Genomic DNA, 14,897 nt, shown 5'->3' on the forward strand with positions numbered 1-14,897 from the left:
TATTGTACGGTGATAGCTTAGTGGTTAAGTTTTTCGACCTCCTTTTCGGCGGGTCGTGGTCGGAGGTTCGATCCCGGACCTCTAACTTTTCTGAATTGGGTATTTTCCTACTTTTGAATTTGATAAATATTATTACTTTATTATAAATAATGACGTACGCAAAAAAAAATATTAAAATCCAACAAAGATTTACAAAGTTACAGGCATTTTAATTTTGGAGTGGGAGGGTCTTCTATCCCTTTCTCGCAAAGCGAAAATTTGTATGAAACCGCATGAAGCTACTATGGCATTAGTGAGGTGTGACGTCAAAATGCTATATCGCTATCTCTGTCTAATCAGAAATATTTAAATGCTTATAACTTTTTTGTTATTTGATCGATTTAATTAGTTATTTCAGTTTACGTCATTATTTATATCCTAGTTTATAATAAAGTAATAAAAAAATTGGAGTACGTTAAACAATTTAGGTAAATATCACTATCGGGGCGGGTCAATACTTATCATTCGCGACAGGTTGAGATAGTAATCGGGGTATGGGACAGGGGGACGCCCGCACACTCGCACGTCACCCGCGCTCGCCTGCACCGGGTTAGCGCGCGGGCTGTGGGGGTGGCGGGGTGTTCCCTCCCCGATTACAATCTCGCCCTGTCGCGTACTATAGGTATGGATTTTTGTGTTGTATGAGGGCCTGCGGTCATCATTGGGGCGTCGTTGTTTGTGAATTATGACCCCAACAGAAATGCCTTTTATTGTTTTTATGATATTGGCCACAGATTTTATTTACGACACATAAATACTACCTTATTGCCGCAACTATTCGTCCACATAGACTTTTTGATATTCTGTTTATCTTAAAATCCTTTCTTAGTGGGAGTCTACGGCTACATACCTATTATTGTATCTCAATTCTCAAGCATCTTAAGTTTCTAGACCTAAAAGTTTGGTCTGAATACGTTGTACCTACCTATATTATGGCAGTCGGTTAGTTTCGTTTTTTAGGGTTCCGTACCAGAAAGTTAGTAGGTACTAAGAGTCCGTTGTCCGTCCGTCCGTCTATCGTGTCTTATATTAAGGTTTATTGTTTTGTTTATTAGATGTTTTCTTTTTTTTTTTCTTTAAGTCTGCAGATTAGTTTATAATATAAGAAAACTTAAAATTCTTAATTTAATACAATATTTGATGTTTGTTTTGTGATAAATATTCCTCTGCCTCTATCGATCGATGGGGCGTAACTGTTTTTGATTTACGACATGACTCTGAACGGCCCTATTGTTACTTAGCCATGGCAGAGACCTTTTTACCCGACTGCACCAGAAGGAGGGTATTTCCTGTTTTCCGAGTGTTAATGTATTGTTTGGCGTCGCGTGTAAGGGTTCCGTACCTCAAAAGGAAAACAGGAACCCTTATAGGATCACTTCATTGTCCGTCTGTCTATCAAGAAACCTAGAGGGTACCTACTTCCCGTTGACCTATAATCATAAAATTTGGCAAATAGGTAGGTCTTATAGCACACGTAACGGAAAAATTCGAAACCTATGAGTTTGTGGTAACATCACAAAAAAAAGTGTTCATGAAAAAATATTTTATATTTTCAATTTTCAAAGGAAGTATTATTAATATACCTAGTGGTTTATCATATGAAAGAGCTTTACCTGTACATTCTCAAACATGCATAACTAGCTGATGCCCGCGACTTCGTACGCGTGGATTTAGGTATTAAACATCCCGTCAAACTCTTTGATTTTCCGGGATAAAAAGTAGCCTATGTCACTCTCCAGGTCGTAAATTATACCCATGAAGGACAAACCAACAAACCAATAAACCAACAAACCAACACTTTCGTATGTAGTAGTGGGTAGTGATAGTTTTTGATTTATCGTGCAAAATGTCGTAGTCATTGTCGTGTCTGTAGTACGGAACCCTCGGTGCGCGAGTCTGACTCGCAACTTGACCGGTTTTTTAAATTTGAAACGTATAGTAAGACGTAACTAAACCTACAGACTGATGGTATTATATTTTCCGACGGTATTCTAAATATGGAATTCAATTTCTTACGGCAAATGTCTTGCTTTCTCAAATAAAGTTTCCATTTCAGCGACGTAGTTTGCAGAGTCATATCCAGTATTTGTTTTTACGTTTTAAAAGCAAACATATATACATTACAATACTGAAAACTTGGAAGGAAGAAATGCAGACTTGATTTCTGAGAGCCTTGCTGATAGGTAGAGTTGCACTCAGAAAAACGACCACCATAAAGGCCTGTATGCACCTGAGCTGCGCTGCGCTTCACTGCACTTCGCGGCACAGAGCGCCAAAATATTATTTCTACCATTTTGTATGGCGCATATCGCACTAGCTAGACTAAAGCGGCACTGCACAGCGCTTTACCGCGCGTTGCTGAGCGTCGCGGCTGGGAGAATGTTGTGAAGCGCAGCGCAGTGACGCGCTGTGCAGCGACGCTAGTGCGACATACGCAGCGGCGCGTCGCGTCATTTCAGTATGCGTACGGCGCTCGGATAAGATACACGTGCATCGAGTCAAGTACATATTTAATGTACAGGCATGATATACTTCAAAATAAATAACGTGGTTTCAATATTTGACACATGACGTGTTCCTTACGCTCTTAGAAGTATTTCCTCAAAAGTAACAACCCCTAGGATGTCGGCTTCCCCCTTCCCCTCTTCACTGTCGCTCATCTTGCGACGTTATTGCTCGAACGGGTATACTTAGAAGTGACGCGCAAGTGACGCGAGCTGCCGCTTACAGCAGTTGTAGTGCGATAGGTACCGTCGACTGGCCTGAAGTGACGTGCCCTGCAGCGACGCGAAGCGCAGCTGAGGTGCGTAAGCAGCTTTAACAAGTAAACACACGTACCTATAGTTATGTGCCCATGTCATTAGACTAGACTAGACGGCAGCCAATTTTAATAGACTAGTCAGTCTATTACAAGATAAAGTTGAAAACTAAAACCCGACTACGATCGTCTTAATAAATGCTGAAATATTATAGTAAAATTGGGTTTCTGTCGCTTGGTATATTTTAATAGTAAGTATACTATATTCATATTAATAAACTCAATATTTTTTTCTCTTTCATTTGACATCTCACTCGACACAATAGCAAAAAAAAAAATTTGTAGACTCCCACTTTTTTGGATGTAGCATCCGTCAGATCGATTTTGTTCATATAAAATGTAGCCTATGACACCCGGACTATAACGATGAATCAATTGACACCTCATTCATCAAAATTGGCCCAGTAGTTTAGTCTCTACAGTGGAACAAATATACATAACATATTTGGTTTACTCGGTAAAAATTGGTTGCCGTGGGCGGAATTCGATGTGAACGTCGAAATGATAATATTCACTATAAAATAGGTACTTATGTGTTAATAGAAGAACATTGAAAATGTTAACGTAATGGGGTGAAAGCCAAATTGAAAAGCAAATGTAATTCATACGTTGAGTCTACAAATAAAACGTCGTTTGTATCGCAGATAAAAATGTTTCTCGCAGCTTTAAACTGAAAATTCATTTCAATTTTCGGATTACTGAAGCGAGGCAATAGGAAGCTATCCATTTGGATTTTAACCGACGCTCTTTCTGAGCTCACAAAAGGAAGGTAATTATAAATACTATCTGTCCCGGCTTACTCACGTGTGTAGTTTATAATGGAAATCACTCACGGTAGTTTAAACGCTAGGAAGGTAATTATTTATTCATATTCTGTATATATAGTTTTCGCTCGCAACTGGGTCACAGAATTCAAAATAGGTATAGATATAGTGAAGTGGCGCGAGTTTGTTGCCGCGCTACTTAACTCTGTGTAATGTAATTAACATTAATCCTATCTATCTACTGGGATAGCGTATCCCCAACGCAAATCCTAGGTACGAAAAAATCGAAAGAATTTACCTCTAGTATCCAAAACAGCGTATCTCAACGGAGGAAATACGCGAGCGGTCGCTAGTAAGACGTAAAAAATTTATATCGTCGTTTTTCAAATTTTCATGCCAAAAGTGACGTGCAATCTAGGGTTGCCTATACAAACACAAACGCCGCCCTTGTAAAATATTTACAAGTCTTTAGCCCTTTCTGTATGCCTTAGACAAACGCGATCGTTTTAGAACAGGACCAGCCTTATCATGATAGCCGATTCTGCTTGGAAAATTGATCATGTGATCAATTGGAATTCGTGAAATTATATCTGACATAGACAGGGCTTGAATCCGTTAAAAAGTGCTTTTAACTACACTAGCTTACGCTCAAGACTTCGTCCGCGTGGACTACACAAATTTCAAACCCCTATTTCACACCCTTAGGGGTTGAATTTTCAAAAACCCTTTCTTAGCGGATGGCTACGTCATAATAGCTATCTGCATGCCAAATTTCAGCCCGATCCGTCCAATAGTTTGAGCTGTGTGTTGATAGATCAATCAGTCAGTCAGTCACCTTTTCTTTTTATATATTTAGAAGAAAGGTTTCGGTTTAAGCTACTTTTGACTAAATTTATAGTCATAACACCTTTTGATCGAAGCTTGTAGTCAAAATCAAATGTGGCCCTGAACCACATCTGAGTAACCCTACTCCACGCAATTTTGTACGTCTTGTATTTTTGTAAAGCGCTAAGAAGCCAGCAAGAAGCCAAGCCAAAAACTCACGAAGAATGTTCTGAATAAAGTTTTTCGTGCTATGGTATGGGTGGGTGGGATTAGGCGGGTAGAGCGAAAGGGGTTGGTGGTCAGCGAAGCGAGCTGGCGACATCCGTAGCAAACCGAGTTTCTTAGCATAGTCTATTTAAAAAACTTGACCTTAATCATCACTATTGCCATCACCATCACCTTAATAACAATTTAAAAAAACATTAGCATAAACGATTTTGAAACTTACTAATTTAACAAATAACTTTTACTAAATAATTATATACTTCTGGTCAAAACTAATTTAAATTAACATTCTTGACCACTGACAGGTATAACCAATATTTTTCAGTTAAAACTAGTTTTTACCAAGCTCTTCTCTTCTGTTGTTCAAATGTTTAATGTCATTCTTGTTATACTTTCTATGTACTTATTTAGTCGTAGCGACACATTATTATTTTTCTGCTAACGGTGCACGTATAGGTCATCAGGAGGACCTCACATTTTGCCAGAATTTTATGCACGTCATATGCACGCACCGCGACGCCTCCATGCGGGTCGAGCCACTATATTGGTATTAAAAGCTGTCTCCCATAATATATTCAAAGCCCGCACGCGTCGAAAATTGTTTGTGTAAAAAATGTTTACAAAATTTGTGTCCTTTTTTTGGCACGCTTTATTTTCAGGTATTCACGTGGAGTAGGTAATTCTTGTTTGTTGGCGTTGTCCCAAAATTAAATTGTTAATTTTATTTTATGCAAGAATTAGCTTTTCGGGTTAATTTAGAAAAGATTGCTTCATTATTTGAATCACATTTGATTCGAAGCTTTTGCAACTTTTTGATTGGCGCAGCTTGGTGGTTTTTCTGGGAGTACAAAGGAGGATTCAGAGACCCGCGAAAATGGACGTAGCGTATGCACGTGTACCTCGTCCATCGTCAACATTAGGTACCTACATTACACTGAGCAGTGACGTGCAGGTCATAGAGACATAAAAGCGTTGCTTACCCAATGAATGCTTACTCAAAGGTAATTTTTCATCACAATCTGGCAGTAAATAGGTAACCTACCTTACTAATGAACGCCCTGGCTTCAAATCCTATGCACGCCACTGCCTCTGAGCACCCAGATACTGCTGTTCGCCATGTATCGTTTGCGACAGGTCGAAATGGCAATCGGGGGATGCCTCGCACACCCGCGCAGCGCCCGTGCTATCCCGCCATGGTTTAGCGCGGGGGCTGTGTGGGTGTGTGGGACGTCCACATCCCTATTGCCATCTCGACCTGTAGCGTACTGTACCTATCCGCGAGTAGTTTGCATTGCTGCAGCAGTGGCGCTGTGCCTTAACCCCAATAGAATCAGGTTTTCTAACTTGGAAAGAGTTCGGGATCTGCGGAGTGATACGCTAACTCAGTGATCGTCACTAAATGAAAGCCATCAAACTCATTTGGCTTTGGTTGAGCCTGTGCTGTGTGTGCTGAGCGCCCCCCCCCCCCCCCCCCCACACCCCGGTTGCCACCTCTCGCGTACTGTACATTACTCCTTCAACGAGCTATATGAAAGTGATACTTAATATTTCGTAGCAAGCCTTCAATGGATTAAAGCAAAATAAAAGTCAAATAAAACTTGATGGCTTTCATACAGTGATGATCACAGAGTTAGAGAATCAGCCCACCATTGGTCTACCTTGGTGCCGTAATAATAACGTTTATATTCATTCAAGAAAATAAACCACAATGGTCGGTTATTTCTGTTAAAAATGTAAACTCAGTTAAAAAGTACGATGATGTCGGTGGCGGTTAATTTAACTTTGTAATAAAATACTCCCCTTGTTTCGCAAACATTTTTATAGTTGTTTTAACTGACATTTATTTTAGCACAAGAGTTAGCCAAATGTTGTTTTATACTATCATTATCCTTACCTTTGTAAAAGGTGATGAACAAAGTACTTATCTTCCATTTTACTAGAATACAGAAAAATAATGTAGAAGTTCTATGCAAACATCACGTCATATCACTCTCTAAAGATACAATAATTTCTAACTAGATACCTAATGATTTTAAGCTTATTTCGTAGTTTAACGACATAATATTTTAATGTATATAACGGGTACATACCACGATTAATTTTTGTTTTTATTTGTCGATATTTCAACCACGGGTCGTGGTCACGATTCGACTAAGGTGCTGCGAGTGATAAAGTTCGATAGATAACTAATGCCCGCAACTTCATACGCGAGGATTTCGGTTTTTAAAAATCCCGAAATAAAAAGTTGCCTATGTCCTTTCATGGGATGAAAGTTATCTCTGTACCTACCATATTTCGTCAAAATCGGTTGAACCTGAATCGGTAGAAACGCTAGCAGACAGACAGACACACTTTCGCATTTATAATATTAATATGGATAAATAAGGGTTGTGATGTACTTTCATATCCACAAAGAAGATTTATTCCCACGTCATACAAAATATTTTATTCTATGCAACACCATATCCCTTATTTTCCATAGCAATATATCGTGTTTAATGTTACGATGTCTGTTATAATGCCTTGAGAGCCCATAAAGTGCCGAGAAGATGGTAGCGATGGTTAGGGAGATAAAGGACAAAAATGTACGTGATAAGAAACTATACTGCTTGTAATAATGTCTTAGCTGTTGGTAGTTAGGGTTATAGGCGATGCGATGACAGTTTTCAAAGCGTATTTTTCATTGGGATCATAAACATACTGTATAAACCGTGGATAGGTTAAGACGTCCGGCTCCTACTCGAGAGGTCGCGGGTTCGATACCTTTAACTTTTCACAGTTAAGCAATAAAATATCAGTGGGCTTAAGTAAAACATCGTGAGGAAACCTGCATGCCTGAGAGTTCTCCAGAATGTTCTCAAAGGTGTGTAAAGTAATGCACTCTTGGCCAGCTGTGTCGGCTGATGATGAGAAATACTGTATTCCAAAATCAAAATCATTTATTTATTTTATATAGTACAACTATAAAGACCATAGCAGACACGATGCTTTTAGCATCAGCGATCGACGATTTAGTTGCTTTTCGAAAGCTCGGTACCACGAATTTTCCACACCACACATGTACAATCTCCAGTCGCAGCAATCTTGTCGATTGAATGTCGTCAAAACGTGATGCAGCATCGAAACAAACGCTCGCCAACTCCACACGTTGGCCGCAACGCTGGAACCAACACTGTTCGCCCAACGTGTGGATCCGAAAACTAGCATTGTCAAAGCTAATTTCCCGATATACACGTTGGGCAAAAGTGTTGGGCTAGCGTGTGGAGCCGGCGTTAAACGTGCGATTTCAATACAGCAATCGAACACAGAATGTCGTCAAAGCGCGATATAGCATAGAGTCGCAATATCACCGATAGCTGATGCTAAAAGCATCGCGTCTAATATAGCCCTAAATTGTCGTGTTTCTTTTACTACGTCTGTGACTCTAGCACTGCCGGTTCGGCAAGCACATTTAACTATTTTATTTTTCGATAGCAAAATAGTATTTGGTATCACAGCAACCTATGTTGGGTATCACTCTCAGGGATAAAATCCGGAAAGGGGTAATTCGCAGAAGAATAAAAGTGACCATAGCTCAAAGGATTAGCAAGCTGAAGTGGCAATGGGCAGGTCATGTCTGTCGTAGAACTGACGGCCGATGGGGCAGACGTGTTCTAGAGTGGAGACCGCGTACCGGTAAGCGCAGTGTAGAACGACCTCCAGCCCGCTGGACAGATGACCTGCAGGAGGTGGTGGAGAGCAGATGGTTGAGGAAGGCGGCGGTCCGTGTTTGGTGGCGCGCTCTTAGAAAGGCATATGTCCAGCAAATAGGCTGATGGATTGGATTGGATAGGAAAACAGTAATTTTATCAATTTATTTAATTTCATACATATTTAATACATTTTTATAAAGTCACACACAACAAAGTAATCTGTAACATAGTGTGCTTTAAATTAAAAATACAGGCCTTAGCAATCAACAGGAACAGGATTATTATATTATATTTTATAATATCAACGAAATTAGTGACTATTAATCGACTTGCAACGATCTAAACGTTCCTGATGCTCCCATCAGTTTATTATTATCTTCATTTAATGTTGTTCTTAACTTCTCATCGGTACACGCAATGGACATCTCTGTCAAATAATTGGTAAACTCCTTAGATGACATGACTTCCTGGTATTTTCCTGATAAAATAATTTTAAAAGTTAAATAGGTAATACGCGACAGGTCGAAATAGCAATGGGGGTGGGGACGCCAAACAACCCTCGCGCTAACCCAGCGCGGGATAGCGCGGGAGACATGAGGGTGTGTGGGGCGTCCAGTCCCCCCGCCTCATACCCCGATTGCCAAGCCGACTTGTCGTGGACTATAGGTAGAAATTAAAAATCTACCTCAAAATTTGGATTCTAAAAATCTAGTGCTATCCTTTTCTGCAGAGAACATTACGAAAGCGTTAGCATTACATTTAGACCTGTCATTTTAGTTTAGAGATTGTATAATAATACTCGCGCGCTACCTATTTTACGTTGATGATATCTACTACCTAGCAAGTAGGTACCTACCTACTATGTCACAAACCTCCCCGCAAGCCCCTATAACTCAATTGCTACAAATGTTACAACTCAGTCGAATGAGCGCGAATGCATAGGTAACCAATCGTATGTTATAATAAGCCTGTTATAACAAGATTTTTACTTACTATGGATTTCAATCAATGGTTTTTCTTTTCCGCCATATTCTACAGGCAGGATGTCTTTGGGTATATACTCGTATACTGTATCAATGGTCGTGTGTGCTTTAATACGACTGCCAACCTTTTCACTCAGTACTTGTTTAAATAACGACACGAGCATATCGATCGCTTTTGATCCGGTTAAAAAGTGAATTCCTTTGATTCTCATACCAAATCCTTCCTAAAAATTATAAACACTTAAACAAATTACAATGCAACTAGGTAGGTCCAATTTCGACAAAGAGGTCACTCGTCATGGCGGGGGCCATGACGAGCCCCCTGAGCCGCCGAATCGGACAGCGTTCGGGAAGTTACTATACTTTTTATTCCAAAATTCTGACCTTTAATATTAGTCTTTGAACAGTGCGTATTGCCAATGAAGACATTTATTATGGATCCGAGACATAGTCGCTAAATACGTGTTTCATAAGAAAGCTAAGGGTCACTCAGCGTGCGATGGAGAGGGCTATACTTTTTTACGTGATCCAATCAGAAATAAGGAGATTCGTTGGAGAACTAGAGTGAGTGACTTAGCTCAACGGGTTGCGAAGCTGAAGTGGCAATGTGCACATAATTCAAAAAACCAATAGAGGTTGGGAAATTCAGGCGACGCAAGACCGTGGTGTATGGAAGTCCTTATCAGAGACCTATGGACATTGTACAGCAGTGGACGTCTATCGGTTGATAATAATTATGATGATAATGCTGAAATTTTTATTCTAGGGTTTCCTAGAAAAGCAGTGCCGCCACATACACACCTCAATGTAACGTGGTGTATGGTCACTATAACCTTGGCTATCTCGGATCAGTTTATTACAAAAATATACCAGTATAATCATTAGTGAAAATGTGATACCTTAAAAACCCGAAGAATATCTCGAACGTCTACTATATTGAATGCCTTCATAGTTTCAACTATATTTGCTTCGGAATAGTCCAAAAGTAGAACTACCCCATCGCAGTAGTCGTGAGCTTGAATGTATTCACATAGCTGAAAAATAAGTAAATATGCAACAAACAAACTGACAAGAAAGCAAAAGCGTGTTAAAAATTAAGAAAATTAGAACTCTGACAAACAGGAAGAAAAATCCGTCTAAGTCCGCAGCTTTACGGTGGTTAGGTACGCACTCATCCGATCCGAATCCGTGAAAATACGTTGCTTTTTGTTTTGTATGGTAGCTTGTGACATATGTCGTATTTATTTTTATATCCATATTTTCTCAAATTATTTAAGATTTTTTTTATTTAAAATTATTTTTGTTTATTTAAACCGAAAATTCCATTATAGCTTGGAAAGAAACAAATTAGTAAACAGTTACGTATTTGGTCAAATTAATCTTTCATCATCAAAAACCCCTTTTATTTTAGGATTGGTCATAGAACTATTTTTATGGTAGTTTATGCGCTAGTATGCCGACTTACGTCATCCGATTTCTCTCCGTCATCCGTGAGTCTCCATTCGGAAGAAATATTCGGGCAAAGTAGCCGTAGTACTGCTTGTACGAATGCTCTCGCATTCCCTAAGATTCAGAGTGCGTCAGCAATATCCGAAACCGGTCCGAGTTTTTTTTTTATATATATAGCCATGAATATTAGCCATGTTAAATGACTAATATTCCCCTTTCCTCTCCAACTAAGCGTCAAGCTTGTGCTAGGAGTAGATACGACAATAGTGCAACGGGCGGGGTTTGACCGTCGACCTTTCGGTTTTCAGTCCACTCCTTTACCAGTTAAGCTATTGAGGCTCTGAATTTGGCTTTGTACTGGGGCTTTATATCCGTATTTTAACGGATTTGGATCGGATGAGTGCGTACCTAACCGCTCTAATACTGCGAGTAGCGCTGTAGTTAGAAATCTTAGGCCAACATCTTACCATGATAAAATATCGGTACAAATCAAAAACTCGATTGTCATAACGTTTGGCTGCATTTTTGAGCGCGAACACTCTGTAATGATTGCTTGTGAGTTTGGGCAGGAAACCTGCGTTTCTAAAAATAACACACAATAAGTATAAGAAAATAAAGAACCTACGTAGAAAAAGAACGACGGAGAAAGAAAACTAGAAGAAAGTTCATGCGGTAGTTATTTTTGGGCTAGTTTGATCTACTTACTTATATCATTAGCTTTGCCCGCGCCTTCGAAAATTAGATTTTTCAAATTTCAAACCCTATTTTACCCCTTTGGCGATTGAATTTTCAAAAATCTTTCTTAGCGGATGTCTACGTCATAATAGCTGCATGCCCAGCCCGATCCGTTATGTGGTTTGAACTGTGCGTTGATAGATCAGTCAGCTTTTCCTTTAATATATTATATAGATGTATATTTAGGGATAAAATCAATAAAACATGAAATATTAGGTACCTACTGTACTTACATTTCATCTAGCAAGGGAGAATTTTTCAAATCAAATACTTCAAAGATTTCGGGAAAAAGTGTTCTAAATGTACAGAGATTATCCAACTTGCTTTTTGCTCTCTCTACGGAGCCTTTACGGAAGATGATCGTCCTTTCCAAGTAACCTCTCGCTTTTTAAAATAAAACAATTTATTAGAAGAAACAAATAAAATAAATTATGACTACCACGTTTTAATTTAACTAATAGAAAACATGAAAACAACCGGCCAAATGTGATTCAGGTTCGCGCACCGAAGGTTCCGTACGGTATAAATAAATAAACTGTTTTAGAATGTACAGGTTTCTCTTTCATATTATGTTACCCCACTTGGTATAGTAATCTTACTTTTAAAGTTGAAAATACTAATTATTTGTTCATGAACACGTCATTTTAATTTTTTTGTGATGTAACCACAAATTCACAGTTTTCGGATTTTTCCCTTAATATCTGCTATAAGACCTACCTACCAGCCAAATTTCATGATTCTAGGTCAACGGAAAGTAGTAAGAAAGTACGGTTTCTTAACAGACAGACAGACAACGAAGTGATCCTATATAAGGGTTCTTTTTGCCTTTTGAGGTACGGAGCCCTAAAAATCGGGATGATATTTTATAACCTTCTATTTCTATTTCTATTTCTTATATTATCTATTCTATATTCTATTTCTATATAAAATTGTAAACTTCTGTTTGAAATCTTAAAGAAACGAGCAAGCTTGATCGCTTTACTTAATTTGTTTTGTTGTTCAGGGATTATCATGCCTTGTCATATTTTAAAACATGTACCTAAACTAAGTGAATACATAAATTAATAAACTCACGAAATTCCTTTCTCTTGAAATGCCCCTGTTTCTTCAACCAATCCTCCAAGAGGCTTATTGCTTCCTCTATTCTTCCAGGCTTGTCTAAATCATACTGTTGCCTCAGACAATGAAGCGTATCAGAATTGAACTCTAGTATCGTATCAGATGGTATTTTGTCCATTACTGGGCTGTATAAAAATAACAGAATGTAAATAAGCTTTATTTTCAAAATTCGAATTAATTACCTACTGTAATATTCTCTACTCGCCTGTGCAAGTTCTGTCAAAATTTGTTCAGCTATTTCGAAGATTAAGCCCAAATAAAGAGACATAAAAGACCGAAGAATAGAAAGTAGACCCCACCTAGTTGAGAAAACGCTATGTCGAAGAAGAAGGAAAAAAGTTAACAGACAAGAAAAAAACATTCCAGATATTTTCTAAATTTGTTCTTTTTAACAGTAGTTAGATATATTTTGTTAAGACACACCAATATAGACAACTTCCCTGATTTTAAATACATAATATTATAGTAATATTATACACATCTTTTTAATTAGTTGTTAAATTAAACTGTTGACAATTTTAAAAGAAATCAAAAACAGTGTTTAGTTCCCGGATAGCAAAAATGACTTACTTTCTATTTTTCGTGTTTGCTTCCACAAAACAGCATTAACGTTAACTGACCAACTTTACGTACCAAATGATCTGATCGTTTCAAATTTTAAAAATTAACCTTCAGTCATTGAACGTTCTAACAAAATGAATCAACAAAATGAAGACAGACTGAAATAGGTTTCGTCATAAGTGCAGTCTGTTTGTGTTCCTTACTTCCTAGTAATTTTGGGAAACGTAAATTATTCACACCTTGCCAGTAATGACTTGAATGACAGTGGATCCGAGACAATTATAGGCTTCATAAAAGCTCAGAGGCACTTAGCGGATGATAGAGAAAGCTATGCTTGGAGTTTCTCTACGTTATCAAATCAGACATGACGAGATCCTGAAGACACTATTATTAGACATAAGTTCATGTATAGTTTAAGTTAATACCTATAGTGTTACCTAATTAAATACCTTTATGCACTCGTAGACTAGTGATTATGTATGACGTAATTTAAGTAGAGTAGGTACTGCTGTCAGGAGGTAGAGGTACTTCATGATATTATAGGTACAACAAATATTATAATACTCGAGTGCGAATATACCTATTCTGCCAACATTCGCGAATGCGTATATTCAGTTTTTGTTTAAATTTGGCATCATTGGTGACCTTGGCGGCAGTCCCGTATGATAAAGAGCAGACTGATAATGTAATAACGAGGTTAATTTACTTCTTATCATAAGAAATTAATGGATTTTGTTTTAGTAACCAACTATTATATCAAAATATATTTTTTTATATTCGAGAAATATTCGCAGTGATTTCGCGGAATGCGAATGTAAATGCGATTATGCAAAAATATGCGAATGCGAATATTCGTTACATCACTAGGACAGTGGGTCCGAAATGGTTCTATCAAAGTTGACCGATATAAGATACAACGATTATACCTATTAGGTATATGGTAATTAAATACATTTCACTTTTATACATCTTTTAAGAGAAATAGTTTAGTGGGAACTTTTATTGTCTAATTATTCTTAGGGGTATACGAGAGTAGCTGAAACATAAACTAGTATTAGGAAGTATATTTCGATTAGCACCTTACAAAATAGCACGCTGATGCTGGATTTTGCGCAGTAAGTGCTAATAACATTAGCATTATTACATCATAAATTATTATCATAATTTTATAAAAGCAGTTTATTCTAACAAAAGCGTAACATAACGCTTTATTCAAAATTAAAGATTTCGCTTTTATTTTGATAGTACGCAGGGTATATCTAAGTTTATAAAAGGAAAAGGTGACTGACTGACTGATCTATCAACGCACAGCTCAAAGTATATACAGTGTACAGATTAGAATATACAGATTTTTATTATATAAAGCTAATAACCTTAATCTCGATTTTCACGCCCTGTAACTTCAAAAACATAGGACTTTCATATAACCTTGCACCCCCCCCCCCCATTTCCCCCCTATTAGGGGAGAGTTTTCTGAAAGCCGTTGCGTAGATACCTACCCCTTAGAAAGAACCTACCATCTAAATTTCAAGTCATAGTAATTAAAACTTGTTTCAAATTTTATGTTAAAATAACTATAATTAAAACTTTCCCTTATTCTTATACAAATTTCCCCTCCCTATTTTACCACTCTTACCGGGTTTTCCAAAATGACTTATACAGATTTTTATTATTTAAAGCTAGTAAC

The 14,897-nt window shown here is 37.9% G+C and overlaps 1 protein-coding gene across 1 annotated transcript; it reads right to left on the bottom strand.

Moving 5' to 3' along the window:
* Positions 1–8,600: 8,600 nt before the first annotated feature.
* LOC117984940 (alpha-tocopherol transfer protein-like) lies at positions 8,601–13,043 on the bottom strand. The gene is made up of 6 exons (XM_034971618.2): positions 12,605–13,043; positions 11,764–11,914; positions 11,263–11,377; positions 10,246–10,380; positions 9,357–9,570; positions 8,601–8,841 (listed from the first exon to the last, which is right to left on the bottom strand). The coding sequence occupies exons 1-6, from the start codon at positions 12,765–12,767 to the stop codon at positions 8,684–8,686; spliced, it is 936 nt and encodes a 311-aa protein (XP_034827509.1). The 5' UTR covers positions 12,768–13,043; the 3' UTR covers positions 8,601–8,683.
* Between the last annotated feature and the right edge of the window lie 1,854 nt (positions 13,044–14,897).

This window comes from Maniola hyperantus, chromosome 9 (genome assembly GCF_902806685.2).
Source record: "Maniola hyperantus chromosome 9, iAphHyp1.2, whole genome shotgun sequence".
NCBI lineage: Eukaryota > Metazoa > Arthropoda > Insecta > Lepidoptera > Nymphalidae > Maniola > Maniola hyperantus.